At 35.5% G+C, this 19,664-nt stretch overlaps 1 protein-coding gene across 2 annotated transcripts in view; it reads right to left on the bottom strand.

Annotated features, from left to right (window-relative positions):
- The window catches only part of ADAM23 (ADAM metallopeptidase domain 23), a 159,072-nt gene that overhangs the window by 46,270 nt on the left and 93,138 nt on the right, over positions 1-19,664 (bottom strand). For both annotated transcript variants that reach the window (XM_036858829.1, XM_036858830.1), the window contains exons 6-13: positions 19,141-19,204; positions 15,164-15,236; positions 14,278-14,354; positions 12,513-12,578; positions 5,433-5,504; positions 3,155-3,318; positions 2,053-2,137; positions 1,204-1,294 (exon numbers count right to left, since the gene is read on the bottom strand). In XM_036858829.1, coding sequence (XP_036714724.1) covers positions 1,204-1,294; positions 2,053-2,137; positions 3,155-3,318; positions 5,433-5,504; positions 12,513-12,578; positions 14,278-14,354; positions 15,164-15,236; positions 19,141-19,204 — 692 coding nt within the window. The remainder of the gene's footprint in view (positions 1-1,203; positions 1,295-2,052; positions 2,138-3,154; positions 3,319-5,432; positions 5,505-12,512; positions 12,579-14,277; positions 14,355-15,163; positions 15,237-19,140; positions 19,205-19,664) is intronic.

Below are 19,664 nucleotides of genomic sequence, written 5' to 3'. Positions count from 1 at the left end.
ATCGCGGTGCGCGGGCCTCTCACCGTCGCGGCCTCTCTTGTTGCGGAGCACAGGCTCCAGACGCGCAGGCTCAGTAATTGTGGCTCACGGGCCCAGTTGCTCCGTGGCATGTGGGATCTTCCCAGACCAGGGCTCGAACCCGTGTCCCCTGCATTGGCAGGCAGATTCTCAACCACTGCGCCACCAAGGAAGCCCTAAGGTAGATTTTTGTCCTCTTCTTCTTTAGGGAGGCTGTGGTAGAGAGGGGGACCTTTATTCCTAGCATCTGATATGTTCACTGAGGGGAGTAGATTTCCACTTAATTCCTAGGTAACAGATTAGGAGTGAATACCTCAGGTTTTTCTTTCCACAGGATCTCATTGTGTGTGCCCTGGGCACTTTTGCCTTCTGCCACAAAAGTGTGTTAGAAATTATATTTTACTAGTGTATTGATATAAAGAGGAATATAATCCAAGTTGGATTTTATACCGATTTTAAAAGAAGTTAAAAACGTTCAAGGGCCCCCTAAAATTATTGTGGGCCTTCAACACTTCGCCCCTAGAATCTCAGCCCTGTCTTTCCATCTGCATCTCCTCTGGTTAAAGAGGAGAGTGACACCCAGCAGTCACAAGCTGTGTTTTCCTACTGGATGGGATTTGTGGCTGCTTCTCTTGGCCCTGCCTGCCCAGTAGAGAAGAGTTTTCCTCTATCATCTACCCCCATGTTTAAAAGGTCCAGGACGGGACTGCCTGTACGGGAAGCTTCTCCAATGTTTCTGATGGTACTAGGTGGGTAAGTTTAATAAGAGGTAAGTAGATGGGTAAGTTTAATTAGAGTTTGAGCTCCTTTTAACTCTAGGCCTAAGTTATTTTCTGATCCAACTGTACTTGTGGTGGAGCTTCACTGACATCTTGTGTCTATACTCAACTGGTTAGAATCCAGAGGGTGAGTATTCACCACCACCCACCCCAACATTCTGCAGTGTGAGAAAGAGCTGATCACGCCCTGAGAAAGTATGATTTTATGGACTTTGAAAGGGACATTTCTCCAACCCACACAGATTAAGAATTACCTTAAATAGCTCATCTTATCATTTGTTTAGAGGAAGGAGATACACTACAGTTAAGGTATTATGACTTAGGAATGAAAAATATTTCTTTATTGACCGGACATGCATTATACAGACAGAATGGCACATGAAAGTAAGAAGGTCAATGTACATACTTGGCTTTCTGCTAGAAGGTTCCCATTGGATTCCAAGGTTTTGAGCCAGGCTCTGCGATAATACTTGTGCCACTGCCATTGGAAGACCATACTGTTTTTCAGAGTTGAAAGTGTGTGGGAAACATTTGAGAGAGGGCACAAAGCTAGTTATTATTTCTTAATCGTCACCACATTTCATCTCAGTCCCCTAAGTAGAGCCTCACAGCATCAAAAGACGGCTTACGTTCCTTATCACTTCTTCCTTGCAACTGGGCCCGAGAAGCAGAAAGCCTCTCTTACCATGTGGCATCTCTCAGAACTTGATGTTCTCACATGGAAACATAAAATCATAAAAGGCTGTGCCCCATTTCAATTCATACCAAACCAAGAATAAATTCAACTTACTACAAATCTGTCAAGAGAGGTCTCCACTGAATGATGGCTACTGGGATAACCTGGTATAATAGATTCAGGTACTGACCAAGGTTTAGATTTGGTTGGTTCGACTTTTGGGATGTGTTAAACCTAACATAGGCAGAAGAGCAAATAACTTTTTAAAAAAGTCATAAAAGAAAGATACACAAGCTTATAAGAACTTATCTATAGAGGCCAAGAAATTTCTGGGCCAATCTTTGGTTTGCATCTGCCTGATAAATATGAAAAACTATCATTATGATATGAAACAATACCTCTTTTCTAACACCAAAGACCACTTTGGGTTCTATATACTAATACGAACCACTCATACTATAGTCTCAATGTCATTATCACTCTAAACAGGCCTGAAAAGGGAAGTAAACTAGGCCATGGGGAAGAAAGAGACTAGATGCACAGATAAAGCTCTACTTTAGGAAAATTGATAACATTTACCTCATTCACACCAACTCCCCTTGTGTGAGAACAGACACCTCCAAAGTAACTCAGGCTGCTTCTCTTATAGTGGAATGTCACACGCCTTAGGAAAAATAAGTGTTATTAGGAAACCAATGTAGTGACCATTATATTTCAACTCTCCGTAAATATGTCTATTGTCCTACATTGAATACCCCAAACCAACCCTCCTTTAGAAAACCAAAAACTGTATTTTAAATACCTTTAAATGTATGTTATCATAAATACCTTTAGATTAATGTTATGTTAAGTAATCTCAGTTGAGCAAACATCAGTTGAGCACCTAACTAAGCATCATGCACTGACACAGGAACTGAGGACACAAAGATAAACAGACCACAGTCCTTGACTTTTTTCTAGTAGAGACTATCTAGTAGTTATACAAAATACTGATGATTGTAAATTGGTGATTAAACACTGAGAGAAAAGCAAAGAGTAACAGGTGAGAAGAAAGGAAGGAGGACTTTGGTTGGTTTGATCCCAGGACAGAACCTTAGAGGACTGTCTGAAAACAGCTTAGCCACCGGGGGGGAAGGGAGCAACTTATGGTATCAAAAGTGAGCAAAGCACCCTTTTTCCTCAGAGATGAAATGTCAATTTTAGTCAATAGTTCACTTTCACTTTGCTGTACCCCTGAAACTAACACAACATTGTAAACCAACTATACCCCAATAAAAATTAAAAAGAAAAAAAAGATCTAGCAAATGATTTGGTGAAAGTGATGTGTGCAAGCTTTCAGGAAATCTGCTTTAAAGGAGCTAACTCAGCTGGAAGGAGGGCCCTTTCGCAATCCTCCCTCCCTGGCATTCCTGCTGCCTGTGATGAAGGCTGGAGTTTCAGCAGCTGTCTTGAATCATGAGTTGACCCTGAGGATGGAAGGTCTGAAGGTAGAGATGTGCTCTGAAAGTAAATCTCATGACTGTGGACCACCACTCCAGCACTGGGCAGCCTATTTCTGTGCTTCTTATGTAACAGAGGAATCAACCTCAAACTTGTTCAGGATTGATTTATTGATATATAACCTAACTGATACAATAAAGGGATAAAGATCAACGTCAAACCAAGGGCTGGGGATACGTACGAGATGAGGTGCACAGCATCAGCATGCTGCCTGATACGCTGCCGGTATTTGGAGAATTCGTGGAGCATCTGCACAGGGTTGGTGGTGATGTCAATATGATCCTTCTCAGTCCAGGTCTCTACAGCCACCAGGACAACCCTGGTATTAAGCTGCTCCTTGTAAATCTGAGGGTATACAACAGGACAGGTGCAGGAGGAAAACACTGGGTCAAACATGCACAATCAGTCTTTCAGAGTCAGCGGAAGGACAGGAGGGGGAGGTGAGAGGAGAACACGACGTCAGAATTAGCTCATCAGAGAGAATCTTCTTTCCTTTCTCTTTTCCAAGAGCAAAAAGAAAGAACAATCATACAACTCAGCCTGTCCTACAAAGTTACTTCAATCCCAAATCAGCACCTTAGCGGCCAGGCATCTCACTAGGGGATCTATACTAGGAGTATCACGATTCTAAAGTCTGGACATAAGTTCAAAACAGGGTTTAGTAAAATCACCCTTCCAAACCTCATAGGAGATGACAGGTTGGAGCCTGATATACTGGTTCTGAGTAAGTGCGATATGACCAGTTACTCCTGCAGGATCGGAACAGATCACTAAATCCTTGGACAAGCCCTAACACCATGGCTGGCTTGCCCTTGGAAGCCTTGTTGTATGAAAAGTAAAATAACAGTGGAAGAGAATCACGATCTGAGGCCAAAAGAGGGAAAAGCAGACTTACATTACCTATGTCACCCTCACCACAGGGTGACATCACTCGCAATATTTAAATTGTAATTTTCTGCTCTCTTTTTCTGCTTTTGGCCCAGTAGCTAAATAATTCACACATGTAAGCAATTTTGATGAATGTTGTCATTTTGTCCTATTTTCAAGCTAATTAAGAAAATAATGGATGATCTTAGGACACACTGAGGAAAGGAAATATTATCATGCCTAAATCAACGTGAAGCTATAATGATTTTACAACAGGGAGTGAGTTAACTGTAATGTCTTTTAAAAAAATTAGTTGGTCAGCTTCAGAACCTTGTATGGTAAATCAAAATAAAAATGACCCTTTGCAAGATGTGATTCTGTTCAATCATGGTGAAATGACAAACACAGAGATTCTACCAAGTAAACAGCTGGGGCAGAAGGAAAGGTGTGTTTAATATTCTCTTTTTCATATCCACTTATAGTTTTCCTCTGAGAAGACTGACAAGGGCTGAAATTAAAGAAAATTAATAAAGCAGGTGATAACTGGCTTTCAGAATTTCAATCCTAATGCTACATGCTACTCTATTACCCTGCACCCATTTTATACTGCTCAGCTGTGCCTACCAGGTATTATATGTTACGAGTGTTTACATGACTGGAGACTTTTGGACTGTTTAAAAGGCAGAAAAGAAGGCGGTTCTTTAGAGAAAATAAGTATCATTTAGATATTAAGCAATTTATAAAGGTTTTTTTCCCAGTTAAGAGGGAACATACAATAAATATCAGATAAACATACGTTTAGCTGAGCAAAACAGCACTTTACATTAGAATACACAAAATACTATGCTATATTTATGACTAGTCAAATTGAATTATTTATTGGAACATAATGAATAATATTCACATTTATGGATTTCCTATCTAAAGGAAAAAGGAAGAAAATCTTAACCATCATTCTCTGTAACTGACAGAATGAGAGGAGGAAAAAAACTCAATAAGGAAGATTTATAAAGGTCTTTTTAAGAAGATATACATTTTACTGTCTTAAATTAGCTTTATTTTGAGACTGAACTTAATTCTGTCATCTAAAAATAAAGTCTGAAGCATTCTTATGGGGACACAAAGAAAATAAATTTGGGTTCTTTAAAAAAATTATTTTTGTATTGCCTGTATCCTCCAAACATAATCCACCTCATTCTATTAGTTCTTCTGCCTTATATTTAAGACGATAAGCTCATCTGATGATTATTAATGAAGTCTCATTTGCCAAGTTTAATTTACACTCTCTTCGGTAGCTAATTTTCTCCAGTATTTTTGTCCTATCTAGACTCTTGTGACAATAATATGTAGACATCACTTAGAATCAACATCAATGCATCTTTGGGATCCCAAGAATAACTCAACAGTCCCCTGAAACTCTGATAACACTGCCCTTTGTGAAGCAGACCACTCTATAATTTCTTATTAGCCAGATGAGATAAGGATAGCATTTTTACTTTTGTCTCAGAAAGAACTAAAGCAGCAAGTAAGCAAACAGAGATATAAACCATTCCATCTTGGAAAAAGAGATTCAAGAAAACCAGGATACTTACAGAATCCACAAGGTTGACCACAGACTTTGCAAAGTTGTTTGTATGCGCATGAGAAGAGCGACACTTCTTATACTGGGAGGGGGAAAGATATACCAGTCACTGTCAAACCATAATTTAATGATAAATTTCAAAATTCTGTAAAAACAGAAATCTGACAGCAATAGTAGAAATGGGGATTAAAAATACAGAATTCAGTTTGTGCCGTGTTTGGATATAGTGGTGTTCTTATTTTATTTCTCTGCTAGGCAGGAAAACTGTAACTGTCTAAAATACCCATGATGTTCCAGGTAATGGAGACAGCCTAGTGATTCTGAGTGAGAAACTTTACACTTGAGAAGTAAGCTGTTAATTCAGTCTCAATGTCTAACAAATCCAATCCTTTTTTTTTTTTATTTGTTTGTTTCACGGAAATGAACTTTACCAGTTTATAAAGAGCTTAGATCAAGAAATTTAATCCCAACTGGACACCCTCCTCACTTGAATTCAAGCGCATACAAAGATCAAGAAAATTTCTTAGGCAACACTTCAGATTCAGTCCATGATATGGAATGCATCTGTCGTACATTTTAGTATATTCTTTCAGAAGAATGCCTTCTCCAAACGAAGCCTTTTGCTTTTGACGGCTCAGAAGTCAAAACAAAGAAGAGACAAAAAGTAAAACTGAAGTGTGCTGATAGTGTATAGTTGCTTATGGTTATTTACGATCACTTAAGAAAATAAAGTAAATTAATAGAATAATTACATAACATCTGAAGGGCTACAGTTTTAGCAAGGAGTACTGCAATTAATATGGCTTTGAGAGGACATTTAAAAACTAAAGTTTATCACAGGGGGATCATGCCCTCTGCTGAGGAAAAAGAAAAACATCCTCAAAACTACTGAATCAGGTTTGCACCATCTCTTTAAAATTTGACTTCATTTATAATTATAAAAATAATGCATCTTCATAAAGATTAAAAATACTTCCACGTTGGAATATCATGGTATTCTTTTCTTCTCCTTTGCCCATTTTCACATTATAAATTTGTCAGACCCCCTTCATTTCATTCTCTCTTTAACCCTGTTACAATGTTTTTTAAATGAAGAATATGTCTTAATGCTTATAGATCTGATATATATATTTTTAATAATACTGAGCATACTGACAACCTATGATAAATGTGCAATAACTTAGTATTGTGTTATTAGTAGCATTCATTAATTTATGACTATTTATAATATTTGCAATGGTGTGAATGTTTGTGTGCCCCCAAAATTCATGCTGAAATCCCAGCCCTCAAAATGATGGTATTAGGACATGGGACCTTTGAGTGGTACTTAGGTTATGAGGGTGGAGCCATCATGAATGGGGTTAGTGCCTTATAAAAGAGGCTCCAGAGAGATCCTTAGTCCCTTCCACCATGTGAGGACACAGTGAGACATGTTAACAGTTTTTTTTAAACTTAGCATAAAGAAGTTGTTGTAAAGAGCTCAGCATTTTAAGCTGCCTAGCAAATTCCACAAGCTGAAAAACTTCAAAGATATCTTTTAAAATATTGGGTTGGCCAAAAAGTTCATTCGGGTCTTTCTGTAACATCTTACTTTTTGGCCAACACAGTAAAAGCAAAAGTCTCAACATTAAGTCTCTTTGGGGTGATGAAATGTTTTGAAACTAGACAGAGGTAATGATTGCACCATATAGTGAAGGTACGAAATGTCACTGAATTGTACACTTAAAAAAAAAAAAAGTCCTGACATGAAGAAGCACTTATCACAAAAAGAAAGGGAAAATATTAGCTGACACCTATTCTAATGCAGTGGTGTTACATATCTATTCAAATGAATTTTACTTTGCTTCCGAACATTTATTTGTCCTTTTGGGATATGTCTTTTTGTAGTATAATGGTCATGGAAAACATGACATGTAAGTTAAAAACAATGAGGACCTTAAAAGTCTATTAAAATGTGATGTTTTCCATTTATTTCATATTTATAACTTCCAATTCTCTGATTTTCTTTATTTTGGGCCATGTGGCTTGCAGGATTTTTTAGTTCCCTGACCAAGGATCGAACCTGTGCCCACTGCAGTGGAAGTGCAGAGACCTAACCACTGGACCGCCAGAGAATTACTTCTGGTTTTCTTTTTAGAAAGATCACTCTGCCTGCTGAGGTGAGTGAATTAGAAAGGGTCAAGAATGCATGCAGAGAGACCTGTTGGGAAACTGCTGCAATAGTCCAGGTTAAAAAATAATGAAGGCTGGACATCATTATAGGATGTTGGAAGGTAAGGAAAGAGAAGAAAAAAAGATGACTCCTAGGTTTTGAACTTGAATAGCTGGGGGTGGGGGAGCTGTCATTTAAAATAATGAGAAAGACTGGGGGAGGGCAGTTTAGAACTAGGGAACCAAGTGTTCTGATTTAGAAATGTTAAATGTGAGATGCCTATTCAATACTGAAGTAAAGATGTCAAGTAGGCAGTTGAATATAGAACTATGGAACACAGAAGGCTAGAGTATAAAGTTGAGAGTGATGAATTTAAGTCATGATATATTTTAAAGACTTAAGATGGGAAGTGATCACTTGAGGAAGAGTTATAGAAAGAAAAGAGAGCCCCAAATCAAGCTATGGGGCACTCCCATAACTCTAGAGGCCAGACATAAAAGACTAAGAAGAAATGGCCAGTGAGGTGAGAAAGCTATTGTGTCATAGAAGCTGAAAGATTATGAAAATGTTTCAAACAGGAAAGAGTAATCAACTGTGTCCCATGCTACTGAGAAGGCAAGTACGATAAGGACAAAGAATAACCACTAGATTTATTCACTTGAAATTCCATATAATTGAGTACCTAGGATTTATTAGGGTCTATCATTAGTGTTTCTCCTACAACAAATACTTGCTCCTCACAACTCAGTGAGGTAGGTTTTATTATCCCCATTTTTATAAATGTGGAAAGTGAGGCTCAGAGAGGACAAATAACTTATCCAAGATCACAAAGCTGAAATTCAATGCTTACCCTGGGTTGACATAGGAGATAAAACTTGTTCAGTTAACAAGTCATATAAAATAGTTTATGTATGCTTCTAGTAAATCATGATTATTGATGAGAAACCATAATATGTTGGGTTCCTATAAAATATAGTGGCTTTCAAATAAGGAAAACCAAATGAGGTTTAAATTAAAAAGTATATGAGCTATCCTTTCATGTTTGCACCTATATACATAAGGATATAGCAACAGTGTAAGAAAAACATTTGTTTTTCATGCACTTTAAAATATTTCAACTAATTTTCTAATAGAATAAGGTTTTTAATATTTATATTGAGCTAAACTGGCTCAAAGAAATGTTTGGCAGACCGCTATAAGGCTTTAATTGGCTCACAAATTGGACTCTGCCAGCCTGCTACTAAAATGCTTTATACAAAATTGAGGGATTTTTCTTTTCTAATTGAAAGCTACTGATAATATATGATGCTTGTTCAAAATAAGATATCTGCATTTTTTCAGAAAGGTTACTCTGAATTAAAGCGGTAAGTGTGAATGTAAACGTAGGCAAATGTTTCTACTTTCTTCATGAATGAGAATTAATTTTACAAAGAAAAACGTGAAATCTCCATTTATGATAGAATTTATTTCCACATTTTCCGATCACTGAATATAATTTACATTTAAAGTGACAAATTTGCTTTTCCTGTCTGAATAAACACAGTCCTTAAGGTATTTGCTTTTTGAAAAATATTAAAATTAAAGCTTGACTTTCAACCTGAGGGTGACAGTTATCCAAATAAGTGTGCTGCCTCATCTAGCACAAAGATTATAAAATGAGTACTGTCAGTGGGATGACATTTTAAAATCCAATAGCAAATCTCCAGTTATTAAAGAATAGATGTCAATTATTCTAGTTTAGTTTTACTTTCAACACATGAATTTAAGTACTCTGATCCATGTTCTGATTCATCCCTTCTTTGAAGCATTCAAATTCAAAAACTATCTTCATCTCATATAAAGCACACCTTTAAAAACGAACTTTTCTCAACTCGCAAAAGAAAAAAAATTCTTATAAAATGACACACTTATTTGGGACTATTATGGACTAGAGTGTAACTTGGTCTTAAAGGAAAAGGAATCTATTTAGTTCTATTGCATCGATGCAATATTTATTTAAATAGTAGAAATCTAACAAGGACTTACTGTATAGCACAGGGAACTATATTTAATACCTTGTAATAACCTATAATGGAAAAGAATCTGTGTAACTGTATCACATTGCTGTATAGCTGAAATACTGTAAATCAACTACACTTCAATTAAAAAAAACAATAGAAGTCTTCTTAGGTAATTTCTTTCTACTTTAGGCATTATTATCACTCAATAATAAAGGCTTTCATTTTTTTTTCATTTCCTAACATGTATTCCCTCCAAACTTATCAGTACAAATTACAGGGTTTTATCTGGTTTCAAAGATAGATGTATACATTCCTAGTTCTCACTCATTTTAATAAGAATAATAAAACAAATTACCAAAATTTACCATTAAAAGATTTGGTAGTCTAAATAACATAACTTTATCACAGACTATACGGTATAATATTAGACATTTTCTATTTACAAAAACAATATTTTAAAGGAGGGCATTATTTTGCTATTCATAAGATAAAGACAAGATTATTTAAATGCTTCCCATTTTAAAAGATTTACAAATAAATTCAAAATATATATAATGTTTAAAAAATTATCATTTCCTATTTGTATAGTTACTGAAATCTGCTCTCTGATTAATGGCTTCATGTATTTTCTTAACAGAGATTTGGTAGAACAAGAGATTTGGAATAACAAGTCATGGGTTGGAGAATTCTTCTATCAATTACCAGCTGTACGTGAATGCACTTTGTGAATTTAAAGGCACTGTATATATCTTAATTATTTTCACTACTTTAAAAGTATATATTGGATGTTGGAAAAAGTTTAACCTTCTAAAGCCATAATTTCACAACATACCACAATGTTAAGGATTGAGAAGTAGCTGGACAAAATCTCAATGTCCCAATCAACAAAAATAATTCAGATGAAAAAATTATCTTGGGGTTTCAAGGAAATTAATGTCCATCAGAAACTCATATTTTAGCCTTCATTATCTAAAACGGCTACCCACCCATTTGGTTTTCCTTCCTATCAGGGAAGATCTGTCCTAAATTGTATGTAATTCTTTTTTTTAATTGTATGTAATTCCAATAATTCTGGTTTTTACCGACATATCTCAAACAATGTACTTAAAAGCTACTGGTACAGAAAATAAATCTGCATACTATACTCAGAGGTATGCTATTGCATAACTTCATGTTCAGCATAATTGAGCCAGTGCTTGGTAATTAATAGAAAACACCTGTTAAAGTAGAGACTCAAAAGTTTAAATATAAATTAAATCATCATTTTAAAAAATGTATGGTTTCAAGGTCTTTTCTACTGATTAGAATTTCACTTTTTCATTTTTGTATGAAACACAACCTTATTCTATAGTCTACTAATCTAATTTTGATTTCCTTAAAGAAAAACAAGGACTTCAAGATATTTGCAAAGCAATCAGAATTTTTGCTGCAATCTTTCACAAGTTTTTCACCTATACCTGACTCTTAGGTATGTCTTAAGAGTCTCACCTTTATAAAGTCTTTCCAGAAACGTAACTTAGTTTTCATAAAGCAAATTACTCTTTGTCTTAGTTTATACAATTTAAAAAATTAAATTATGTAATTACAACAAAAATTACAAGTGGCCTAAACAGTTTGGAAAGTGGGGCAGTGGGTTGCTGGAGCCAGCTCCCACCAGTTCAGGATTCAACTGGATGCATCTTTTCCCAGGTCCTCATTTAATGACCTCATTTTGGTAGCTTGAAATCAGCCACGGTGGGAGTATTTACACCATGGCTATAAACAAACATTATAAATCAAGGCTTTTTTTCAGAGAGCCAGGTATTAAACATTTACCAGCACAGCACAAGTACTGAGTATACAGCTGTCCCTCAGTATCCTAGGGGAATTGGCTTCAGGAGTCCCAAAGATGCCAAAATCCACTGATGCTCAAGAGCCTTATATAATCTGGTGCAGTACATTACAATGGATTCAGTCGGCCATCTGCCTCTGTGGATACAACTGTACTAGCAAATAGCGTACTGACCAAGACCCTTCAGAATGCTCTAGGCTTCAACCAAGATGTTTTTTTTAACTCTAATATTTTTTAAATTAATTTTTATTGTAGTATGATTGCTTTAGAATGTTGTGTTAGCCTCCACTGCACAACAAAATGTATCAGCCATACACATACAGATATCCCCTCCCTTTTGGACTTCCCTCCGATTTAGGTTACCACAGCGCACTAGGTGAGTTCCCTGTGCTATACAGCATGTTCCCATCAGTTGTCCATTTTATACATAGTATCAATAATGTATATGTGTCAATCCCAGTCTCCCAATTCCTCCCACCCCACCCCTTTCCCCCTTGGTATCCATACATTTGTTCTCTAAGTCTGTGTCTCTATTTCTGCTTTGCAACTAAGATCATCTATACCATTTTTCTAGATTCCACATATATGCGTTATTAAACGATATTTGCTTTTCTCTTTCTGACTTACTTCACTCTGTATGACACTCCACATCTCTACAAATGACCCAATTTCATTCCTTTTTATGGCTGAGTAATATTCCATTGTATATATGTACCACATCTTCTTTATCCATTCCTCTGTCAATGGACATTTACGTTGCTTCCTGGCTACTGTAAATAATGCTGCTATGAACATTGGGGTGCATGTGTTTTTTTGAATTATGTTTTCTCTGGATATATGCCCGGCAGTGGGATTGCTGGGTCATATGGTATCAACCAAGATATTTTATAAGGGAAATGGTTAAGCAGAGTATGGTTAAGAAAGTTCCTACTTTATCTTCAAGAGGGGCCAATGGAGGACAATAATTGTTTTCATATGTCTTTTAAGCACTGAATCACGTTTTTTTTTTTTTTTTTGAATCACGTTTTTGACAGAAGTAAACAAAAGATTATTATTCTTTCTTAAGTAAGCTGTCGGATCTAAAATTCATTGATTCTATATTCTTACCGTTTTGTGATCATTAACAATCATAAGTTCCAAATATTTCATTTCTTCAAACACACCACGAGATGGCTGTGGAAAATAAAAATATGTGGTCAAAATGGTGGTTGATAGAAAATATCTGATGCTGACTGTTAAGTGGTAGACTGACTTTGAATTTCAGAAGAACTCTTTGCTGCTCACTTTATGAACATCCTCAAAGAAACCTGGTCAGGGAAATGAAAAAAAAAGTGACTGTAAAGTGTGGGTAAACATGCAAGTATTCGGAAAAGAACTGTATTTAATTATCATTAAAGTATTCATCCAGATAGAGAGAGCTCATGTTGTTTTTATTTGATTTTTATATGTAAAAATATTCTAGAGAAAAATGTTCAGTGTAATTCTGTTAAAATAAATAAATCTCAATTTCTTTGGCATTAAGATACAATAAAAATATTCACATCTACTCAAAACTTCAAAGAAACACTGCACAAAACTTTAATAAGAATAGCACAATACATCTGAAACAGGTACCAATGTAATCATATAGAAACCTTAATTCCGTGGAGTGAAATTCTCATAATAATGTACTAATTCTTAACCACACAACTTCTCAAAGGAACAAATGTTGACAGTTACAATATTCTGAATTCTTCTAAATTTTGATTACTACTAGATAATCCTTTAAGAGCAAGGGCTAAGGATTTTAGCTGTCGTTTGGACTTTTATTTCTTTTTCGTAGTTGGAAGAGTACATGATCATTGATCAGTTGTATTTGATAGGGGTGGGCTGTAGTGAAACATCAATAGCCTATATAAAACTTATTACCAACTGCATCTTCAAGAGTAAGCAAAAAGAGATCGCTAAGTTAAAAAAAATTGTTTCCATAATCACCATAATACAAAGACAGGCTCATAAAAGACAGGATGATTTGACCTACAACCCAGTTTTTGATGGCTGGTGGTCTAATTTTTTCACAAAAGTACATTCAGCAAAACATTATCTAAAGTGTGCAATTTTCAGTATAATTACTCATTAAGTTATCTAGCAAATTACCATGTAATCTATATGCCATGGAATTAATTTTCGGTTACATAGCATTCACCATGTAATTACTAAACAGTCCCCATCATTACAGCTTTCTAATCTATTATGAAATAGACTAGGAAGATAATTTCAGTTACAAAGCCCCTATACATTTATCAATACATGGGAGCTCCATGACAGTTGTTGATTATATAATTACATGATTCTTATCTAGTAACTATCATGATACTAATGGTCAAAGAGATTTATTCTGTTCAGAAAAACACATCCAGCTTCAAACTGTGGTATATCTGTTTTTAATTTGAAAAGAAATACAAATAAGCATGATTAGTCAACATTTCAAAACCTAACTCTTCCCCTACTTTTTTGTTAGTAGATTATTTTATATGATAAGTCATACCAGAAAAAAATAAACAAATAGAAAGCCTGCTCTACTTTCAATAGAAAAAATGCACTGCAATTTTCATAAGAAAAATGCTTTGAAAACAGAGCTAAAACAATACATTCTTCAGATGCCTTCAGGGTTCATAGAACATCAAAATCAGTTTATATCACTTACAGGGAAAGCTGAATAAAAAGCACCATGCCCATAAGACTCAAATCATAGGGTATTTTGGTTTTGGGTTTTGTTTGTAAGAGGAAATTGCCCAAATCTAAACCGTTTTAGGTACACTTAGCCACCGTGTGATGACAGGCACACAATTTGAGTGAAAGAGCCCCGCCTACGACTCAACGCCACACTCACATTCACTGCTCTCTTCCTTCTCCTTTTCAACCACTGTAATTCAGATAGGAAGGGCCACTGGTCACTGCTTTCCATACCTGTGCAAAAGAAAAAGAATACCAAAATTTATGTTTGACTGCATTTCAATGGGAGAATGTTTTTAAAATATTATACGAAGGAATAGCAGCACTGATAGCATTTGTCATCTCAAAATCAAAATAAACTAAGGTGAAAAAAGCACGCCAATCATTAAATATTTCACATTTTCATAGTCACAAATATTAATATAATTCAAAGGTGTAATTTTCTTCCAAACCTCATGAAAAACTTTACGAGCTATTCAAGACTCCTTGGAATATGCGTATTTCATCTACAACCATCTGACCCTGGATATCTGAAAATTTAGAAGAATTCTACTATGCTTAATTCATTTTAGAATTAAAAATAATGTCTGGCATAAGCTTTTGCATAAATTACTAAAGATTTGGGGTATTAACATACAGAAGTAACATCACATACTCCAATAATCCAAAAGAAGCTTTTGCCAAATCAGCATGCTTGAGATGCCGCAGGACGAGAGCATAAGACACTACAAGTTGGTTAAAGAGCAGCAAACTTCCAGGAAAATCTAAGGATGAACCTCCCTGTAAATCACTCTGTTAAATCTGGCCACACTCTCCAGTTCCTAACACAGCTTTACTTCTGGGCTTCATATTTCAGTCTTTCCATCAGAAATGACTCTCCATGCTTCATTACATGAAAGCCACAGTTCACTCCACTGCCCACCCACACTGCTCACGCCAGATCTCAAACCTACTCCATTTCCCAACAAGCCTGCATGTCCACTGAGCTCCAAGTCAAGGCTCCTAGTACATAAAATAGAGTGGTTTCCTTAATTAAAACTTACTGAGATTCTTCATTTGCTTAGAATATTGTCCTGCCAAGCTTTTCTCGATTATGTGTGGTCGACCTGTGCTTTTCTGAAACAAAAATAATTGTAGTCAATTAAAAAGCAAGATGTGATCACACCTCTACGGAACAGTGTTAGCACTTTCTCTAATATCTTTCCTAAAATGGAAACATTTATATGCTGATGTGTTAGTTATCAAAAATGAAAAGTAGACGGTTTATTGAAACTTGAATTTTAAATAAAATAGAGCATCATCCAATTGCCCCAGTTTAGATAAAAGCATAGTTTCATTAGCTACTCTTAAACCTTGGCTTTCTTCAAAGCCATGAATAGGAAATTCACAAGAAAAAAACACAAATGGGCAATGAATATATTTTTTAAAAGGTGAATACTACTTGAACACTCCTTCAAAATGCAAATAAAAAGATATACCAATTACTGACATCAAGTTGGCAAAGGTTTAAAAATTATGATAACTCTAGTCAATGATAGTTGCAAGGCAAAACACTTTCACACTGCTGGTAGGAGTAAATTGGTAGCATAGTTCAGAGAGAAATTTAGCAATTCTATCAACAATCTTGAAAATATTCATATCCGTTGCTCTAGATACTACACTTTTAGAAAAGTCTTATTTCCATCACTACTATTAGCTTCCATTACTGAGTGCATAGTATGTGTCAGCCAATTTAATCCTCATAAGAACTCCATACGTGCATATTTTATCCCCATTTTACAAATTAAAATATTGAGGCTCAGAGAGATATATTGTTGAGTTAAAATTATATTACAAAATAATGATCCAATTTAATTTTGAAAATATGGGAACATATCATTGAAACACTGGAAGAATGTACACTGAAAGGTGAGGAGAAGTTATCTCTGGGGGATGGGATGATGTATAATTACTATTTGGCTAAGTATTTGCTTAATTTGCTTTTCCAAATTCCTTACAGTGTTTTATAATCAGAAAAGTTATTTTTAAAAGTGTTCTTAATAGATTACATAAAAGACTTACAATAATGAAAAGTTTTGCTCTTTATTTATTACTTGAGAAATAACATGAATTCTTACTATAAATACTTGATCCATATTACTGGACTTATTATAAAGCATACTAAAATTAATAATAATAAACTAAACATCAAAAATCTAAATTCAGACTTCCCTGGTGGCGCAGTCGTTAAGAATCCGCCTGCCAATGCAGGAGACACAGGTTCGAGCCCTGGACCGGGAAGATTCCACATGCCGCGGAGCAACTAAGCCTGTGCGCCACAACTACTGAAGCCCGTGCACCTGGAGCCCGTGCTCCGCAACAAGAGAAGCCACCGCAATGAGAAGCCCGCGCACCACAACGAAGGGTAGACCCCGCTCGCCGCAACTAGAGAAAACCCGCGTACAGCAACGAAAACCCAACACAGCCTAAATAAATAAATAATATATTTTTTTAATGGACTGTATTTTTTTAAAAAATCTAAATTCAAGTAGACTAAACTCTTAATTCTGGTATCAGGTGAAAAGAAAGATACATAGAGTGATGAAACTCACAACTAGCAACATAATTTTAAAAACTAATTTAAAGTTTCAAGCACTGTTCCTTTCCCTCTACCCATGAAGAAAATGAGGATAAATCATTACGTGATTATGTAATCATTACATCATGAATGAAAGTCAGGCAGTAAAAAAGGAAGGCAAAAAAGAAAAGGCATGAAGTATATAACAGTCAGCTCCTAAAGAATATGATTATGGGTTTAACAATGCAAAACCAATGCTTTAAACATTATGATAATAACAGTTTATAAATCTCTTCAAGAGTTTAATAGACATAGTCACATATATTTATTAATTCATCAAATGTGTAAAATTGTCCTACTAGGGATGTAATGAAAAATTATCTCATTTTACCTATTTAAAAACTCAAGGCTTAGGGAGTTGTTATTTTGGGTTTTTTGTTTTGTTCTTTGTTTCTGTTTTTGTTTTGTTTTGTTTTGTTTTAGATTCACAGGGCCATTAATCAATGCCAGAAATCAAAGTCAATTTTTTGCTGTATGAGTCAAATAATTTTGCTGTGTACAGGTTATCTACCTACAATTGGAGTAGGGGAAAAATATTTTACTTAATCAAAATGTCTTTATCTAGGTGGGATGGTTTTCATTATCTGGTAATTTTTATAATTACTAGTTGAAAAATAATACTGGTTTATTCAAACATAAAACATTTAAAACTTAATGACTTTTCTGCCTCAAATTTGAGATTACCCCATATTCATACATACACAGCAACATAAGGAAAATAAACGTTTGTCAACTGTTCTTGTCAATAGCCTGAATGACTGTTTCCTGTCTCAAAATTATTTTGTCTACATTTGCAATCTCTAAAGATTAAAAAAAAAAACATTTTCTGCTCCCCATCAATGATTGCAATATCCTGACTCTATCACTTTCAAAATATTCTTTTCCCATTAGCAGTTCTTTTCACTGATATGACTCCCCTACTGTTACCTCTTAGTGCCTTCACCTCCTACCATTCTCCCCTGTCTGCTCCTCTCCAACCTAGTTGGGTTCCTCACAGTTCCGAGAACACACTGGGAATACTCCTGCCTCAGGGCCTTTGCATTTGCTCTTCTGCTGCAATACTTTTCCAGCCCCCTAATTTCCTGAGGGTCTTCATTCAAAACTCACCACCTCATTGTGTGTTAAAATATAAATTTTAACTCTCCTCTCCACTTTCCTGGCTTCATTTTTTCTCCTTAGCATGCACTATCTAACATACCATATGCAATTACTTATTCACCTATTTATTCCTGTCTCTGCCCCTGTAGATTACAAGCCCTACTAGGCTCAGGCTCTGTGTCTATTTTGTTCACCACTGTATCCCCAGCACCTAAAATACTACCCAGTATGTAGAAAGCCTTCATTACAATATTTTTTAATATATATATATTAAATATTAAATTTGGTTGCCTTCTATTAGTGAGCAATATGATTAGAGTACATGATTTACTTTTTTTCCAGTTTTATTGAGATCTTATTGAAATATAGCATTGGATAAGTTTAAAGTGTACAACATAATGATTTGATATATGTATATATTACACAATGATCACCACAGTAAGTTCAGCTAACATCCATCACCTCACATAGTTACACATTTTTTTCTTGTGATGAGAACTTTTAAAATCTATTCTCTTAGCAGCTTTCAAATATACAATACTGTATTGTTAACGATAGTTACATGTTGTACATTACATCCCCAGAATTTATCTTATAACTGGAAGTTTGACCTTTTGACAACCTTCACTCATTTCCCCCACTGGCCTCTGGTAACCACTAATCTATTCTCTGTTTACATGAGTTCAGTTTTTTTAGATTCCACATGTAAGTGAAATTATACAGTATTTGTTTTTCCCTGGCTGATTTATTTCACTCAGCATAATGCCTTCTTGATTTCTTATCTAGGTTGCTGGCCTATACATGACTCCTAACATTATTTTCTCCCCTATCTCAAAAGGAAACTAATATTGTATAATCTAATCATAGTTCAACCCACAGATTTCCCCACTGAAGATTCTTAGACTCACAAAAGTTATGTACTTGCTTGCAGTCATACAATTATCTAAAGACCGTGAGAATAAAAGCTAGCTTAAAGGAAAACAAGGTGGTCAGTACAAAATAAAGCATCCTCTCTGCTCTTTCAGTAGACTGGGAAGAACTGGTCTTAGCTTCAGAAAACCTAGGTTTGATGCCTCTTACCATGCCTTACTGGCATGTGGCCTGGGATGTGTAACTTAAGCTTCAAAACTCATGGTATCAGTCCAAGTGTGAAATAAGGTGCTATAGATAAATGCACTTTGAAATCTACCGGATTGTCTCTTTATTGCTCGAAAACAAAGATGCTGGAAAAGCAAGGAAAAGGAAACCATAAGGAAACTGATGTCACAGTCAGACTCCTCTCATCATGAACCAGCTCAGACTCACCTCATCATGAACCAGCTCCAGTGGTTCTATCATATACACGAAGGTATTATCTTCAAACATACCACTATGAAAAGAAACCACAGGAGGAGACAGTTAACAAATATAGCACACATAGTATGTCTTTAAAAATAAAGAGTGTATCTGAATAAATACCTTAATCCTGTCCCAAATCAAATTCACATACCTGCATGGAATCACACTGTGGTCCCAGCACTGCACTAGACAGCGTATAGGCTACAGAGAGTGTAAAAAGTGTACACCAAGAGCATACACATTGTACCTGGCATAATTAGTTTTTGAAATTAAATGGACAGATAAGAAGATTAAACTGGGATAGAACTATTCATGCTGTTCCAGTATCTCAAGTTATTATTACAGAACCATGTACAACTAGCACAAATTTGTTATGCAAATCCAATATCATCTGTGAGAAAATAGGTTCTTCATGTATAAGAAAAAGCTAAAACCATCTGATTCTGAAGAGGCAAACAGAAGTATCTTTATGCTTGCAAATTGCGAATTTC

The sequence above is a fragment of the Balaenoptera musculus genome, chromosome 7, assembly GCF_009873245.2.
Source record: "Balaenoptera musculus isolate JJ_BM4_2016_0621 chromosome 7, mBalMus1.pri.v3, whole genome shotgun sequence".
NCBI lineage: Eukaryota > Metazoa > Chordata > Mammalia > Artiodactyla > Balaenopteridae > Balaenoptera > Balaenoptera musculus.
The sequence above is the reverse complement of the archived record's forward strand: the minus strand, read 5'-3'. Positions and strand labels throughout refer to the sequence as shown.